Source organism: Myxocyprinus asiaticus, chromosome 8 (genome assembly GCF_019703515.2).
Source record: "Myxocyprinus asiaticus isolate MX2 ecotype Aquarium Trade chromosome 8, UBuf_Myxa_2, whole genome shotgun sequence".
NCBI lineage: Eukaryota > Metazoa > Chordata > Actinopteri > Cypriniformes > Catostomidae > Myxocyprinus > Myxocyprinus asiaticus.
This window is the reverse complement of record NC_059351.1, coordinates 54314391-54332226: the sequence shown is the minus strand read 5'-3', so window position 1 is coordinate 54332226 and position 17836 is coordinate 54314391. Positions and strand designations below refer to the sequence as shown.

General features: G+C 38.4%; 1 protein-coding gene across 3 annotated transcripts; it reads left to right on the top strand.

Moving 5' to 3' along the window:
• The first annotated feature begins 687 nt into the window (after positions 1-687).
• On the top strand, positions 688-16033 carry LOC127444636 (NLR family CARD domain-containing protein 3-like). Of its 3 annotated transcripts, XM_051704127.1 has the most exons (9): positions 695-728; positions 2968-3045; positions 3360-3567; positions 4560-4719; positions 4810-6852; positions 6990-7163; positions 7257-7430; positions 13911-13957; positions 14040-16033. In XM_051704127.1, exons 4-9 carry the CDS (start codon positions 4601-4603, stop codon positions 14618-14620), a joined length of 3138 nt encoding a protein of 1045 aa, XP_051560087.1. In that variant the 5' UTR covers positions 695-728; positions 2968-3045; positions 3360-3567; positions 4560-4600; the 3' UTR covers positions 14621-16033. The 3 variants fall into 3 exon arrangements, with proteins under 3 accessions (XP_051560088.1, XP_051560087.1, XP_051560086.1); XM_051704128.1 differs by lacking the exon at positions 2968-3045 and having other exon boundaries at positions 688-728; XM_051704126.1 differs by lacking the exons at positions 695-728; positions 2968-3045; positions 3360-3567 and adding an exon at positions 3729-3879.
• Positions 16034-17836: the final 1803 nt, after the last annotated feature.

Below are 17836 nucleotides of genomic sequence, written 5' to 3'. Positions count from 1 at the left end.
ACATCTCCAATGTGACCTTAACATGTAGAAAATTATTATTACACTAGGCAACTGTAAACTTAAAAAAATCTGCCCAATAATAAATAGTTACAGTAACACTTTACAATAAGGTTGTATTTTTTAACATGAGTTTACTTTATTAACATGAACTAATAATGAGCACAACTTGTACAGCATCAGCATTTACTAATACTGTACAGGTTTTATGAGAAAAGTTGTATGTTACTTTTACAAGTAGTTAATGCAATATGCTAACATGAACAGTGAACAAATGTATTTTGATAAATGAACATTAACCAAGATTAATAAATTCTTTAAAAATCAGTGTTTAGTGTTAGATCTTCTTGATATTAACTAGTGTTGCAGAATGCAACCTTTTTGTAATGTGTTCACATTGTTAACTTAAAAAATAATTTTTTATACTGTATACATGCTGATATTCTGAACATAACTGTATGCACTGGAGAAAAGTTTTCTTGCAGAATGGCAAACATGTGGTTAAGGAACTGCAACGAGAACATAGTAAAGCAAATTAATGAGCTGACTGAGATAATTTAGGCTAATTATTTTCTCCTTCAGGTAATCCTGTTGACATGAAGAATATTGAGTGGCAAAAAACAGCATTTTGTTTTAGCATAAGCCCTGAGGAAGAACTCCAAGTCAACTGGTTTAACAGGAAGAATCCAACGAGAAAAGATGTACTTCACCTTGCTGCGTCACATTTTAAGGTGAGTGCATTAGTATTTTGTCTTAAAATCTGTTATGTATTATGTAATATTGTAAATTGTAAATTGTATTAATTTCTTAACCTTACAAGTTCAATTCAATCACACAGGAGGTGCATGTAGATATTAATTTGTTAAGAGGGGGAGTGTGTGTGCATGTGGGGGGGCACTTAATAGAAATCAAGTTGAAGCAAACTGTGATTAATGTAATGCCTGCTTATGAAAACTTTCATCACTCGACAGAAAAAGAAAGAGATTTATTGTAGTAGCTGGTAAAACCATGACAGATCTTTTATTTTAAGTGAATGCCGTGTTGTTGTCGAGTTAACTACTGTTCCTAGTTTCATATCTGCTTAGTGTCTTTGACTTTGGAATTTAAAACATGATGGAATTTGATCTTATTATATATGTTTGTTTGATTCATTTTAGGGCTGTCACTATCGATTATTTGTATAATCAAATAATCTGAGGATTATTCTGACGATTCATTAAGTAATCAGAAAAAAACATTTAATACCTTAGATTGCATAATGTTGTTGATGTGAAGTCACGTTTGGCTAAAATGTGTTCAATAGCCTAAGTTTGATTGTACACTATGTTAGAAAGATAATGACAACTAAATGATTGTGCAAAAATATCTAAAGCCAAGAGACACCTAAAGCATATCTATAATATAGGACAGGGATAAAGGCACCCTCAAGGAAAATTAGCATTTTTTTTCCTGGTCACAAAGTGTATGAATATTGAAGGAGCAACATCATTTGTTGAAAATAAATAATAACATACATTTGTTTTGATCAAAACACATGTTTTTTAAAAAAGGTGGTAAGATGGCCTCCACAGTTGTGGTAAAAGGCCCCAAGGCATAATAGTGATATAGTTTAGATGTTGGGACAATAGTAATAGGGGAAAAATTGTCAAATTATGCAAATAATTTTGAAACCGCAAGACACTTTTTGTGTTTAAGCAGATTAAATGAAAAGTTAGCTAAAGCCCCCATAAAACACACTGTTTTTCTTAAGTGGGCAAATACTGTATATTTGTTATGAAAAAAATTTTAAAACTGAAAATGACTATTTTATAATGAGTATTTTATCTAAAAAATAAATGTGATCATTTCAGGTATTCTTATTAGCTAAATAAATTTGAAACATTTGAAAAGTTATTAAACATTAGATCACATTACCCTAAAATCAGCCTTCAGACATTGTACAAGATGACCTCATGCAGGAAAATTTTGCAGTGCATAGTGACAAATGTGTTTAAGAAAGTGCTGTGGTAGTTTTTTTTTTTTTTTTTGCTATTTGGTGTTTTGGAAACTACTCGAGGTGTGCCCACATTTTTGGAATGCAAGATCTACTTTAACATTAACTAGTTCAATGCGATTTTTCCATTTCAGTTTAGAATGCCAATATGGAAAAAACAGGCCATGGAAATAAAATATTTTATCTTTCTGGAAACAATGTCTGCCAAACAATCATGTGTATTGAGTTATATTCATTGTTAAACTATTTAATGAAGATATAAAACCTATTTTATTTTATTTTATTTTATTTTTTAAATATCATTATTTAATATTTACAGTAATCAGGTCAGATACATGATTTTCTCCCTTGCGTTGAGCTGCAGCAGTTGCGGGCATTGTTGTGCTTGTGCTACATGCTGTCGCTTGCCACGTACCATGCAAAATGCTCTTTACGGGATAATTCACCCCAAAATGAAAATTCTTGCATCATGCCATCCCAGATGTGAATGACTTTCTTGTGTTTTTACATCTGGAATGGCATTATTTTTTATTTTATATCTGTTTATTTGTAATAGGTATATAAAATATTAATCAATAAGTATGTCTTGAATGTCAATAAGACATACAGCAGATGTCTTTGAGATGTTTATTACAGTTTGTAAATCTGACCTTTTTAAGATGTTTAGCAGATGTTAATTAGATTGTGATGCTTTCGAGATGCAAAGATCTAAACAGATATCTCAGAGATGAATGTGTGCTTTTTGGGGTGTCATGCATACTGTGCATGTTCCAATCAGCAATGTGGACAACCAAAGTATGCTTTGGCTGAACTTGCGGTGGGGTGGATACATTACCTGCTCCATTCCTGAACCTGAGAGGACACCAATGTTATGGTCCTGTCACCTTGTCAAGTTGGGTTTCTGTCTGACGGGACCGTGGCATTATCAACCCCTGTCTGTCTCGTGATTCTTGTACGTTCTTTGTGTGACCACACAGGTCCGATTGTTGTTATCTCCATGCGTGAGTCACCGCCGTGCGCTCTCCGGTGATGTCACGGTCCTGTCACCTTGTCAGGTAGGGTTTTGTCTAACTAGGGCCATGGCATCATCGCTCCCTGTTTGTTTTGTTCCAAACATGTTGAAGTTTTTGCCCTCATGTGTTTCAGGTGCCACTGGCATGCAGAATCAGCCTTTCCATGGGAATCCTGATTGTTTCCTTGGGAATGCTGATCATGCCAATTTTCAGCTACGAGCGGCACCTGAACCTTGTTTGTTCATGCCTATATTAATCCCCTCATGTGTCATGTCCTTTGCTGGATTGTATAATGTTAAATGTAGTTTGAGAATTGTTGTTTGATGTTGAGTTCTAACCTCACCCTCTCTGTCTAGTTGGTCCTGTCTCGTGTATCTGTTGGTTGCCCGCGTGCCGGGTGTGTGGTTGCCTTCCAGTTTTGCTGCATTTCAGCTGGTCTTCCACGTATCAGGAGTAAGATCGCCCATCTCAGCCGGACGTTGTTCTGCACCTCACTAAGATTCAACGGAAGATTCTACAAATCTGTTCCTGAATTCCACTGCCCAGTGACTGCTATAATTTGTTGTAAATATATCCTTTGAATGTTTCCTCTGCTCTTGGGTCTGTTTGTTCTCACTATCGATCGTTACAAACAACATACATGCACAGATGGAATGAGACCGGCCTCTCAAAGAGAGCAGCGCTTAGCTTTTAAAGGCAGTGATGATGAGGCTCTATCAGCTTCAGATACACCTCATTGCACGCTGTCAAATGGGAAAGGTGCTCCTCCTCTCCTGCCCACTCCCGTTGGGAGCCTAATAAGGGCAGCTAATCCAAGGGCCAAGGTGTCACTGATGTCAGGGGAGGAGATCATCAAGTCACAGTGTTCAGAACCTTGTGCGTGGAGTGGACTGCATTACTTCTGCTTTATTTAAGATTTATCAATTAGGCCATTTTGTAATTTGAGGATTTTTATTTTAAATTTGAGTAATCTTTACAGCCCTAATCCATTTCACACATTCTGTCCTCATTTAGTGTAAGTTCATTATGGTTTGCTATATTCAGCTGCGGATGATAGTAAAGGCAGCATATTCGTGGGTGGCACCGTTCTAGAGCAGCACGAAACTGTTCTACTCTGAATACTGACATGCATTCCACTATTGCTCCACGATCCACTCTCTGTTCCATATAAACTGCAGCATTTTAAACCTACTGCGCACCCGTTTATGACTTGATATGCAGTTGCAATTTTACCTGTTTTATTTAAAACGCTGAATAACCAGCAACCAGAGGGGTTTTGAATCAGGGATCATGTTATATTTTGCCTACAAGGCACCAGAATCACCATATGATATTATGGTTCCCCAACCTCCAAAATTCCAAATTAACCCCTCAGGATACACCACTGTGCAGTTGTCATTGTGGTCTTTGCAGTTAAATTTCAAGAGAGAAAAAAAAAGTCTAGTTATCATAGTGAGGATTTTGCTACTGTGGTATAAACATTGAATGTCAAAAAAAAAAAAAAAATCATTACAGTAACATTAAACAATTAATATGTTTTATATGTTGGTTTGTAGGCTTTAAACAAAAGCTATTGAGAGTTAGGAATGCATCTAAAATGAATCTCTATGAAAAGAACGAGGAGGGGAATGCTGTCAGCTGTGTCTCTATGAAGAGCAACAATTCCATTAATCAACCTGTTGAATTTTGTGACAAATTAGGAATCAATAATCAAAGGTATGTCATTGGTGGTTATTTGTTTATTTAGGATTATTGTATGCATATGAAAATTAAAGTACAGAAAATGTTTCTCATGGATTTCTGCAGTGGGGTGAAGAATGAACTGATCGAGGTTCAGTCAAAATGTGAAGATTGTGAGCAGTTTCTGAGAGAACCAGTGTCTATCACCTGTGGACATAATGCCTGCAGAAAGTGTTTCAGCTGCTGCTTGGACCAGAGCAGTTCAACAGAAGACTTTGGATGTCCGCAATGCCAAGAGAAATGTAAAGCATGTCCTGTTTCTCTCACAAAATCAGCCCTTCTGGAGAAGGCTGGAGACCTACAGCAGGATTGTCACAAACCAGTAGATGATGTCCTACAGAGAGTCAAAGACCAACACAAAACCAGCATGAAGAACAAATATGAGAGCATATTTGAGGGAATCAAACTACAAGAGAATCAAACTCTCCTGAACAGGATTTACACACAGCTCTATATCATAGAGGGAGATAGTGAAGGGGTGAATGAAGAACATGAGGTTTTAAACATGGAGAAAAGAGCCAGAACTCAACACTTACAAAACACTCCAATCTACTGCAATGACATCTTTAAACCCTTACCTGAACCAGGATGTGAGGAGAAGAGAAAATACCAAAAAGAGACTGTTCTTACTAAAGGCATCGCTGGAATTGGAAAAACCATCTCTGTGCAGAAGTTCATTCTGGACTGGGCAGAGGGAAAAGCCAATCAGGATGTAGATTTCATGTTTGTGCTTCCATTTCGAGAGCTGAACTTGATTAAATATGAGCGGTACAGTCTTCACAAACTTCTGCTGGACTTTCATCCTGAACTTCTTGATCTGGACTCAAAGATTTATGAAGAGGTTAAACTTGTGTTCATCTTTGATGGTCTGGATGAAAGCAGAATTCCACTGATGTTTTCAGACAGTGAGAAAGTTTCTGATGTCACTGAGAATTCATCAGTGGGTGTGTTGATGTCAAACCTTATCAAAGGAGATCTACTCCCCTCTGCTCTCATCTGGATCACCTCCAGACCAGCAGCAGCCAATCAGATCCCCTCCAAATACATCAAGCGTGTGACAGAAATTCAGGGATTCAATGACCCTCAGAAGGAGGAATATTTCAGGAAGAGAATCAGTGATGAGCATCAAGCCAGCACAATCATCTCACACATTAGAAGAGCAAGAAGCCTCCACATTATGTGCCACATACCAGTCTTCTGTTGGATCTCATCCACTGTGTTTCAAAACATCCTGAAACAAGATGACAGTGCAGAAATCCCTCAAACTCTGACTGAAATGTACATCCACTTCCTGCTCATTCAGATCAATGTGAAGAATCAGAAGTATGAAGAGAGAGATCCAGAGAAACTCCTGCAGTCCAACAGAGAAGTGATTGTGAAACTTGCTGAACTGGCTTTCAAACAGCTGATGAAGGGCAATGTCATGTTCTATGAGGAGGACCTGAGAGAGAGCGGCATAGACATCACTGAGGCCTCAGTGTATTCTGGGATCTGCACTGAGATCTTTAAGGAGGAATCTGTGATTCATCAGAGGAAAGTCTACTGCTTCATACATCTCAGCTTCCAGGAGTTTCTGGCTGCTTTTCATTGCTTTCACGGCTATGTATGTAGTACTACGGAGGCAGTAAAGGTTTTTGATTCATTGTATAATTTACTTAAGGGAACTGTAGATAAAGCTGTAGAGAGTGACAATGGATACCTGGATCTTTTCTTGCGATTCCTGCTGGGCATCTCACTGGAGTCTAATCAGAGGCTCTTACAGGATCTACTGACACACACAGAGAACACCTCATTAAGCATAATGGAAACTATTATTTATATTAAAAGTAAACTCAAAGAGGGACATGGATTATCAGCTGATCGATCCATCAATCTGTTCCTCTGTCTGCTGGAGATGAAAGATCAGACTTTATACAGAGAGATTCACAATTTTCTGAAATCAGACAAACACTCAGAGAATAAACTCTCTCCTGCTCAATGTTCAACAATCGCCTACATGCTTCAGATGTCAGAGGAAGTGCAGGATGAGCTTGACCTGAAGAAATACAACACATCAGAGGAGGGTAGAAGAAGACTGATACCAGCTGTGAGCAACTGCAGAAAAGCTCTGTGAGTGAAAATTTCTGATGTATATAACCACAATTAAGAGACTGTGCATTCCACTAGAAAGATGCTGTGGTATTGTACACAACTTGGGGTTTATTATGTTTCTAACTGCTTACTGAAAATGGTGTAATCTCTTTTAGTTTTGCTGACTGTAATCTCAGTGGTCAGTTTTGTGACATTGTGGTCTCAGCTCTACAGTCACCAAACTCCCTCCTGAGAGAACTGGACCTGAGTAACAATGACCTGCAAGATTCAGGAGTGAAGCTGATTTCTGATGCACTGAAGAGTACAAACTGTAAACTAGAGATACTGAGGTATTTCCTTGTTTAGTCCACAAATTTATCAATGTGAAAGTTTTGCATTATAGCAAATACAAATAACTGTTCAAATCTTTATTATCTTTTTAGATTGTCTGGCTGTATGGTGACAGAGGTCGGCTGTTGTTATCTGGCTTCAGCTCTGTGTTCAAACCTTTCACACCTAATAGAGCTGGATCTAAGCTACAATCATCCTGGAGAATCAGGAGTCGAACTGCTCTCTGAAAGACTCAACAATCCAAACTGCAAACTGGACAAACTCAAGTATGTTGAGCACAAGTACCCATGGAAAAAAGTGTACTGTACGTAAGAACTGTGGTTGTTACATTACCAAAATGTCAGTAGTCATTAGTAGTCACGCAATTTGCATGAACTTAACTGTTACTGAGTGCTATAGGAATTCCCTTACAAAAAATAACTGCAGTACAAGTGTGGTCATTTGGACGCAGTATTACTGCAGTACCAGATTTAGCAGAGACAGAGCACTTCTATTTAAGTAAATTGGAGAAATTGGAAAACCTAACAGCCAGTGGATGTTGAAAAGTAACTTCTGCCTCACAGTTAAAAGAACCAATCAGCATTTTGATAGAGAGATCTCCTGTCAATAAATGTATATCATTAGCCGAACCTGCCAGAAAAGTTGCATTTTTAGTGTGATCCGAGCAAAAGAAGCACAATTATTGATACCACTGTTGTCATATTATACTGCTGATTTGATTTAATCGTAATATTGACCAACCGTCTTCGAGAGTTCAGTCTTTCCCCATTGAAGTAGATAGGAGCTGCACTTTCAAAGATGGTCACCAAGTGGACTGACTTTCCTTGAAAAAAGGACTTTGAAAACTGCAATAATACTGCATCAAAATTACCACACTTATACTGCAGTAAATAAAATTACAATAATACATTGTCCAAATTACCACACTTGTACTGCAGTAAAGAAAACTGCAATAAAACATTGTCCAAATTATCACACTTGTACTGCAGTATAGGAAACTGCAATAATACTGCGTCCAAATTACCACACTTGTACTACAGTCATTTTTTATAAGAGTTGTCTCTGCTCTTTTAATTAAGATACTACTCTGCAATATCATTACCCGCACTCACAGGCAAGAGAAATGACATCTCTCCGAGGTGTCAGCCGAGGCCAACACAACAGTTGTCACTCATGACAGTTTGTACTGATTTGAATTAGATGGCAATATCATAGGATATTGTATGACTTGTAGACCAACAAATTACATAGGTTTCCTTCATCTCCCTCTACCATAATAGTTCCTGTCTTCTGTAGTACAAAAAATATACTGTATTTTCCCATTAAAATCATGGTACAGGGTTCCACTTTATGGTTAGGCTTAGTTATGGGGTTGGATAAGTGGTTAAAGTTTGGGAGAAAAATCACAAAAGCGTGTTCAAAAACCCGAAGTTTAATTTTCTTCCTTTGTATAGAACAGGGCTTTATTAATGGTTGTGTAAAAGGTCTGCATAAGATGTTTAACTTTTTTGTTAGCTTTAGTTTTGCATCAAAATACCTTTGTATAACATGTAGACAGGACGAACTGCCACATGGGCATTAGAGTTAGAGACGCGGACTCGAGTCTTACTTGAGTCGCATTTTTACGGACTTCAGACATGACTCTGACTCAGCCCTCAAAAGACTTCAGACTGAACTCAACTTGAGGAAAATAACTTGTGAACATGACAAGTCTTTCATATACAGACATTGAGATCATAAAAGAAGAAATGTTTTAACTTGGAAAGCGACGATTAAAACTGGTGACACATTTATTCAATCAGATTATGATGATTGTTCATTCTGTTCTCGAAGCTGATTATAAATGAACAGGCCATGCAGCTTTCAAACATAACTTTATATACATCCATAAAATGTAGCGTAAGTTGTTTTATTGTTGAATTTTTGCACACCTGTATTGTGTTCAGTAGTTACATTACTCATGCAATTTTGGTGGAGATCAGGTGTGAGAAAAGAACAGCCAAGAATCATCTGAGGCAACCTGATTGTCATGACAATGAGCCGTGAGGTCCGCTCGCCATTTGCGGTGGTTCACTAAATGCCCCTCTGATCCTGTTTGGTTTTAGTCCATGCCCTGGTTTGCTTATGAAATGCACCATGCTACATCTTTATTTACGTATTTGCCATATTCCAAATACAATTAAATTAAAAACAAGATAACAACATTTTTATAAACCATGGTCTTCATTCAAATTACAGTTGAAGTCAGAAGTTTACATACACTTAGGTTGAAGTCCTTGGGAGCAATTTCCAAACGCCTGCAGGTACCATGTTCATCTGTACAAACAATAGTATGCAAATATAAACACCATGGGACCACGCAGCCATCATACCGCTCAGGAAGGAGATGCATTCTGTCTCGTAGTTTGGTGTGAAAAATGCAAATCAATCCCAGAACAACAGCAAAGGACCTTGTGTAGATGCTGGAAGAAACAGGTAGACAAGTATCTACAGTATATTCACAGTAAAACGAGTCCTATATCAATATAACCTGAAAGGTTGCTCAGCAAGGAAGAAGCCACTGCTCCAAAACCACCATAAAAAAGCCAGACTACAGTTTGCATGACATGGGAACAAAGATCTTACTTTTTGGAGAAATGTCCTCTGGTCTGATGAAACAAAAATTTAACTGTTTGGCCATAATGACCATCGTTATGTTTGGAGGAAAAAGGGCGATGCTTGCAAGCTGAAGAACACCATCCCAACCGTGAAGCATGGGGGTGGCAGCATCATGTTGTGGGGGTGCTTTGCTGCAGGAGGGACTGGTGCACTTCACAAAATAGATGGCATCATGAGGAAGGACAATTATGTGGATATATTGAAGCAACATCTCAAGACATCAGCCAGGAAGTTAAAGCTCTGTTGCAAATGGGTCTTCCAAATGTACAATGACCCCAAGCATACCTCCAAAGTTGTGGCAAAATGGCTTAAGGACAACAAAGTCAAGATATTGGAGTGGCCATCACAAAGACCTGACCTCAGTCCGATAGAAAATTTGTGGGCAGAACTAAAAAAGTGTGTGCGAGCAAGGAGGCTTACAAACCTGACTCAGTTACACCAGTTCTGTCTGGAGGAATGGGCCAAAATTCCAGCAACTTATTGTGAGAAGCTTGTGGAAGGCTCCCCAAAACATTTGACCCAAGTTAAACAATTTAAAGGCAATGCTACCAAATACTAACAGAGTGTATGTAAACTTCTGACCCACTGGGAATGTGATGAAAGAAATTAAAGCTGAAAGAAATCATTCTCTCTACTATTATTCTGACATTTCACATTCTTAAAATAAAGTAGTGATCCTTACTGACCTAAGACAGGGAATGTTTTCAACAATTAAAAGTCAGTAACTGTGAAAAACTGAGCTTAAATATGTTTGGCTAAGGTGTATGTAAATTTCTGACTTCAACTGTAAATAAAAAGTCAGCCTTGCAATGCGCATGGAAGTGGTAAATATGAGGTAAAAGAAGCACAATTTATGATACCGGCCCCCTTTGGACTCAACTTAGACTCGATTGGTTAAAGGCTCAGACTTGACTTGGACTCGACTAAGGTGGACTCAAACCCAGCACTACCAAATTGTGCAGCCCTGTAATAAATGTTTTTTCTCAAATGACAGAATAATCATTGGTCAGAAGTGATTTGTCACAAAATTAACCATGGTTACTATATTACCACCATGTTACTGTAGTAACACCATGGTTAATTGCATTCAAACTATGGTTTCTGCCAAAACAAACATGGTTACTACATTGTAAAATGAACAAACGAGTGTGATCGACAGACCCTGACACTGGGTCAAACCCTTCTCTGCACTCCCCGACATTCAACATGACCAAATCACTGCAATTAAATCAACCTTTATGTTAATTTTTTATTTATTATTGGAGTAGTAGGAAAGGGAATTTTAAGAGTGGGAACAGGAAATCGTATGGTTAAAAAAAAAAAAAAGTGGGACAAAAGGCGAAATCAAACCAGGTTTGCTAGGATGACACTACACATTCACACGCCACTGCAGCAACACCTATTGGTTAATTTGTTGTATATTTCTGTAGTTCCACCAGACTACTGGGTGCAGATAGCTGCACTGTGTGGTAGATGCTATTTACACTGGGTTGCAAATAGTCACTCCGTTAATCTTTTTAGTTTCAATATATACTTTTTTAATTAAGTGTGTGTGTGTGAGTGTGTGTGTGTGTGTGCATGATCAAATGATTAACTTCACTTCAAATTCTTTTCAAACCTTTGAAAGAATAATAACAATTTCTAAAAGAATCTGTCTCATTGTTTTAGTCATAAAAGTATGCAAATGAACAGATATAGCAAATACAGCATATTGAACAGTTTTGTAAGTGCAGGTCCCATTAACACAAAAAATATATTTGGGCCCTGTGCAGAGAAAGTTGAAGAACTGCTTTACAGTAAAACACAGATGCCACCATTTATGTAAGGTTCATTATGTTGGTCTAAACTGGACAATCAAATCTGTGAAAAATCCCACAGACTCACATTGACGGAATGTTCAAACAGGACAAGACTATTCAAATTCCAACTCTCAAAAATTTAAATGTAAACAAACCCACAGAAGGCCTTTAATCTGCTTTAAAGTCCCCCTCCAGTCCTGGTTTAACCCCTAAAAACTAATATTTGTTCATCAAAATTACATATTTAAAAGTTTTTTCCATGAAAATAATCCCTTCATGCCTTAAAATGGCTTAGATATAACTCTACACCTTTGCCTCATTTAGTATGCGCGGATCTATGAATATGCAAATTAGAAACTTACCGTTTGACCAACATGTTGGCTCGTACTCGCTGTGTCCCCAGGATAAACTAATCGAACTGCGTTGGGCTTCAATATAAGTTTAGTGGCAAAACCCATCTGTTTTTGGGTAACATTTTCCAAACAGTTCTCTGGAAGTTTTGCTGGGTCACTACGATTTATCCAAATAAACTGCACCCATTTATCTCGGATTTTCAGATCCTTTGGTAATACATGATGGCTCAACATTTGACCTTTTGCAATTTTGCATCCGAAAACAGAACACGTCTCTGCCATCGTCTTGAAAATAGTAAAATGTAGCTTGCAAAATATTGATACGTAGCTACACCTAGCTTCTCCTGTTTCACCGTAGCGTATGTTAATGATATGGAAAGCCCCACCCCGCAAGTTAACGGGATTGATTCCTTAGGTTTGTGACGTATGAAACCCTGGCTGTCTGAATCCGTGATTTTGAAACTGTCTTGGTACACTGCAGTTCCAAGGCGAAAATTCTCAGCCATGGCGCTGACTGCTGATTTCACTCATGGTATGTCTTCTAGCATATAAAAACACCATATGGACATATAAACAAGGTTAAAAACTAAGCGATTTTAGCTTTCTGAAGCTTTAACGTGACTGAGCCATTGAATTAGCCACACCTCCTCATTCCAAAACCCTGCCTCCAAAGATAATTTTGAGACCAAAACCGAGCAAAAGAGCAGCATTGTTTGTTCCTGTTGCTGTCAAATTCAACAGTAGCACAATAGCACCCTCAACTGACAAACATTATGAATCATAGTCTCAATGGCTATGTTTACATGCACTAATTTTCGTCAATCCAAATAAATTCTGTCCGATTGCAGATTCCAAATGTACTGTTTATATGTTCCCTAAACTTTGCAATCGTGCATTACATGTATTCCGAACCAAACTTCTGCACATCCGAAAAGCGTCAGTTGTTGCATTCTGAAGAAGCGGAGAAAGGCTGAGAAAGTGAGAATGGCACCAAAGTCCATAATTGTTGTTTTTGCTTTGTTGAGTTATCTAAAAAATATGCCAAAATCTTTCTTTTTATGTTACTCACTCTACTCGGCAAATGAAGAATTAGAAGCAGCGTCTAATACCCTGTCTGCCTTTATGTATTTGCCTCATGCCCATTCCTCCTCCAGTATAACCGCAGGCATCTCTGGATGCGAGAATGAAGTAAAGACAGGTGGGTGAGAGTTGTCCTTAAAGGAGTTTACAGCTGTCACAGAGATCGGTGAGATATCTCATGACACTTATTTAATTAATATCTTTAAGGGAGTAGGAACATTTTTTGCATACTTTTCCATGAAAAAAAATCGCTTACAGCACCTTTAAGCCAGAGATTATTTAGCAGAGATGGGCCACTTCTATTTTAATGAATGGGAGAAATTGGAACGCCCAACCAAGAAGCTTTAGCGTCCAACGATCTAAGATGTTTTTTTAGCATAATATGAGGTAAAAAAGCACAATTTATGATATCAGTATTATCAAATTTTATTGCTGATTTGAAATATGTCATAATTTTAACCAACCGTTTTGGAGATTTCGGTCTTTTCCCATTCAAGTAGATAGGAGCTGCACTGTCATGACTGGAAATAGCCTCCTGAGAGCATTCCAAAGATGGCAGACAGTGGACTGAGTTGCTTGAATGACTTTGGTTAAGCTCTCTTTCTTGCTTTTTTTTAAATTGTATTCATCTGTCTGTCTGACATTTGTTCTGCCTGTCTTTCTGACTGTTGGGCCTGTAAAACCTTCAAACTACAAACTTTTAAAACTATTTATAACTTTCAGACAATGCTTTTTCAAGCCAGAATCAAAGGTTGTCTAGACAAACTTTACTTGTCTAGTTTTATTTATTATATGATTTGAACTCATCCAACTATTTACATCCCTTGTGTTACTCTCTTCTTGTGTTTTCCTTTAGTCTGGACCATAATGACCTCTTCAGAATCACACCAGGACTACTGAAATGTAGGTAGTCTTTGCTGATTTCTCTTTTACAGACACATGTTCGCATGCAGTTTTAAGTTCTAATTGTTCTTCTTGTTTTCAGATGCCTGTGATCTCACACTGGATCCAAATACAGCAGACATTCGTTTCTCCCTGTCTGAAGGTAACAGAAAGGCAACATATATGAAAGAGCAACAGCCATATCTTGATCATCCAGAGAGATTTGAAAAGTGTTCTCAGGTTCTGTGTAGAGAGAGTCTGACTGGACGCTGTTACTGGGAGGCTGAATGGAGCGGGAGGGGTGCTTATATATCAATGGCATATAAAGCAATCAGCAGGAAAGGAGAGAATGATGACTGTCTGTTTGGATGCAATGAAAAGTCCTGGTCTCTGGACTACTCCTATAACAGATTCAGTGCCTGGTACAACAATAACTACATACACATACCCACCCCTTCACCCACGTCTGACAGAGTTGGAGTGTATCTGGACTGGTCGGCCGGCACTCTGTCCTTCTACAGCGTCTCTGACACACACACACTCACACACTTACACACATTCAACAACACATTCACTGAACCACTCTATGCTGGATTTGGAATTTATCCTAATACTTCAGTGTCTCTTTGTCAGATTGAACAAAAACAACTGAGATCCTGTTTACACCTGTCTACACCTTTTTAGTGATTCGATCACACATGGTTAGCGCTTAAAAGAGGTGTAAACAGGGTCTAAAACGTTTTGTGATCAGATCACAAAAAATATTTTTCTATTTATGTTATACTTTTTATACATTGCTAACTTGATATTATACTTTCGTGTAAACTCTATGACCTCCAGAGACCTCATAGTTGGGGCAAGAGATCTTAATATCTGGGTTTTATGATTTATTGTCTAAACGTTTGTGCAGTTGAGACAGACAAAGGATGTCTTGATTGCTTTGCTTATCTTGCTGAGCTCAATAATTTACAATACCTAGCTCAAACATGCAAGAAGGTATGTTTTGGACACTTAGACTTAACCACAGTTTTCGTACCTCAATTTAGTTATTGCCTAACATCATGCAGAACTATTGCACCTAAAAAGAAAGTGCTTTTGTACATACACATGGGGTATTAGAGACCCTAACCAATCTTTCAGGGGCAGACTAAATCATCTTACTCTTTTGGCTCTCCGCATCTGACTCCAACCCTTGAGGCCTCAGCTCATATGTTAAACTTTTTTCATTTACTTACTTAGTTGTACTATCAGTCTTAGGACTTAGTCCACAGGGTGTTTTTTGGATAATAAGTTTCATTTATTCAATATACATGTTTATATTGATTTTATTTCATTTATTATTTTTTTACAAATTAAAGTTGTTATTCCTTCTGCAAATCATCTGAGTTGAGTGAAATAATTCCGTCACCTGGATCGCTCAGCACCAAAACACAAACATGAGAACTTCACAGATCTTCTTCAGTGTGGCTGAAATCAACATGCAAGGACACTTAAGAGAAGCATGAACATCTGTAGCTCAGGTTAATACAGGTAATCTACTAAAACAACTGACAATTCTTGCGTTTGTGCTTAGATAAAATTTCAGATGCATCCAGTCTTTGTCTTTTCTGACTTTGTTGAGGTTTATTATCATGCAGTTATACACTGACATAGTGAATGATGTATGTCATCATGAAACAGACTCCCTCCCCTCCAAATCCGATCACAAGTGGTCACAGCAGACACATTTAAACGACCAGGTGTAAACAGTGATGTGTCTCACCTGACCACATGTGATCGAATCAACCGAGACGCATCTTAGTACAAGGTGTAAAGGGGGACTGAGAGACTGACTTGCCTTTTCACTATTTCTTGACTGCAACACGATTTTCAAAAAAAATAAAAAAATAAAAAATCTTTAATACATTTAACCCTTGTAAAGGTGTGAAAAGATGTAAGTTCTATAATTACAAAAATAATATTTTATTTGTTTAGTGCCTTTCTGTCAAGTTCCTTAAATTTGCAGACAACACCACACTAAGACACTGATGGATACATTGTATCTTAAACCAGTGTGTCAGTTTGTTGTATGTTTTAATCCAATAGACATGACTTAATAAAGGCTTTTTTTATTTAAACCCTACTCTTGAGTGCTTTGGACTACTAGATCATCTGAACAGAATATCCCTTATCCAAAGATCACCAGTGGGAATTATTTTACAAGTAGCAGGCCTTGCATGCAGTGTTTGACTCTAATATATTAAACTAAATTTTGCCTGACTGTGTTGCATCTATAACTACATTTCCATCCATTCCAAGGGTTTTTTGGCGACAAAAATTGTAGTGCATCAAAAAGTTTATCAATATAGCTTTTGGAAATGCAAATTATTGCTAAAATTTCACAAGGGTCGACATAATATTTTTCCGTTTAACTTTAGCACATAAACTCTATGTCGATAATCCAAATGTCATGAAAAACTGGTTTAGAAACACTTTTTGTCGAGAAAATAGGCATTAACGCAAAAATATAGTGTCACATTATGACAGAATTTACCCAAATCGTAAGCCTGTGTTAATCATTATGACAAGGTATACAGTTGCAATCGAAATTATTCAACTCCCCACCCCCCCCCAAAGACAGTAAGGATTTACAAAGGTAAGCTTTTCTGATGACTCAGTTGAGTGACACATTCAAAGTCACAGTGTGGATGTACACTATATTGCCAAAAGTATTCGCTCATCTGCGTTTAGACGCATACGAACTTAAGTGACATCCCATTCTTAATCCATAGGGTTTAATATGACGTCGGCCCACCCTTTGCAGCTATAACAGCTTCAACTCTTCTGGGAAGGCTTTCCACAAGGTTTAGGAGTGTGTTTATGGGAATTTTTGACCATTCTTCCAGAAGCGCATTTGTGAGGTCAGACACTGATGTTGGACGAGAAGGCCTGGCTCGCAGTCTTCGCTCTAATTCATCCCAAAGGTGCTCTGTCGGGTTGAGGTCAGGACTCTGTGCAGGCCAGTCAAGTTCTTCCACACCAAACTCGCTCATCCATGTCTTTATGGACCTTGCTTTGTCATGTTGGAACAGGAAGGGGCCATCCCCAAACTGTTCCCACAAAGTTGGGAGCATGGAATTGTCCAAAATCTCTTGGTATGCTGAAGCATTCAGAGTTCCTTTCACTGGAACTAAGGGGCCAAGCCCAGCTCCTGAAAAACCCCCCTCCACCAAACTTCACAGTTGGCACAATGCAGTCAGACAAGTACCGTTCACCTGGCAACCGCCAAACCCAGACTCGTCCATCAGATTGCCAGATGGAGAAGCGTGATTCGTCACTCCAGAGAACGCGTCTCCACTGCTCTAGAGTCCAGTGGCAGCGTGCTTTACACCACTGCATCCGATGCTTTGCATTGCACTTGGTGTTGTATGGCTTGGATGCAGCTGCTCGGCCATGGAAACCCATTCCATGAAGCTCTCTACGCACTGTTCTTGAGCTAATCTGAAGGCCACATGAACTTTGGAGGTCTGTAGCCATTGACTCTGCAGAAAGTTGGCGACCTCCGTGCACTATGCGCCTCAGCATCCGCTGACCCTGCTCTGTCATTTTACGTGGCCTACCACTTCGTGGCTGAGTTGCTGTCATTCCCAATCACTTCCACTTTGTTATAATACCACTGACAGTTGACTGTGGAATATTTAGTAGCGAGGAAATTTCACGACTGGACTTGTTGCACAGGTGGCATCCTATCACAGTATCACGCTGGAATTCACTGAGCTCCTGAGAGCGGCCCATTCTTTCACAAATGTTTGTAGAAGCAGTCTGCATGCCTAGGTGCTTCATTTTATATACCTGTGGCCATGGAAGTGATTGGAACACCTGAATTCAATTATTTGGATGGGTGAGCGAATACTTTTGGCA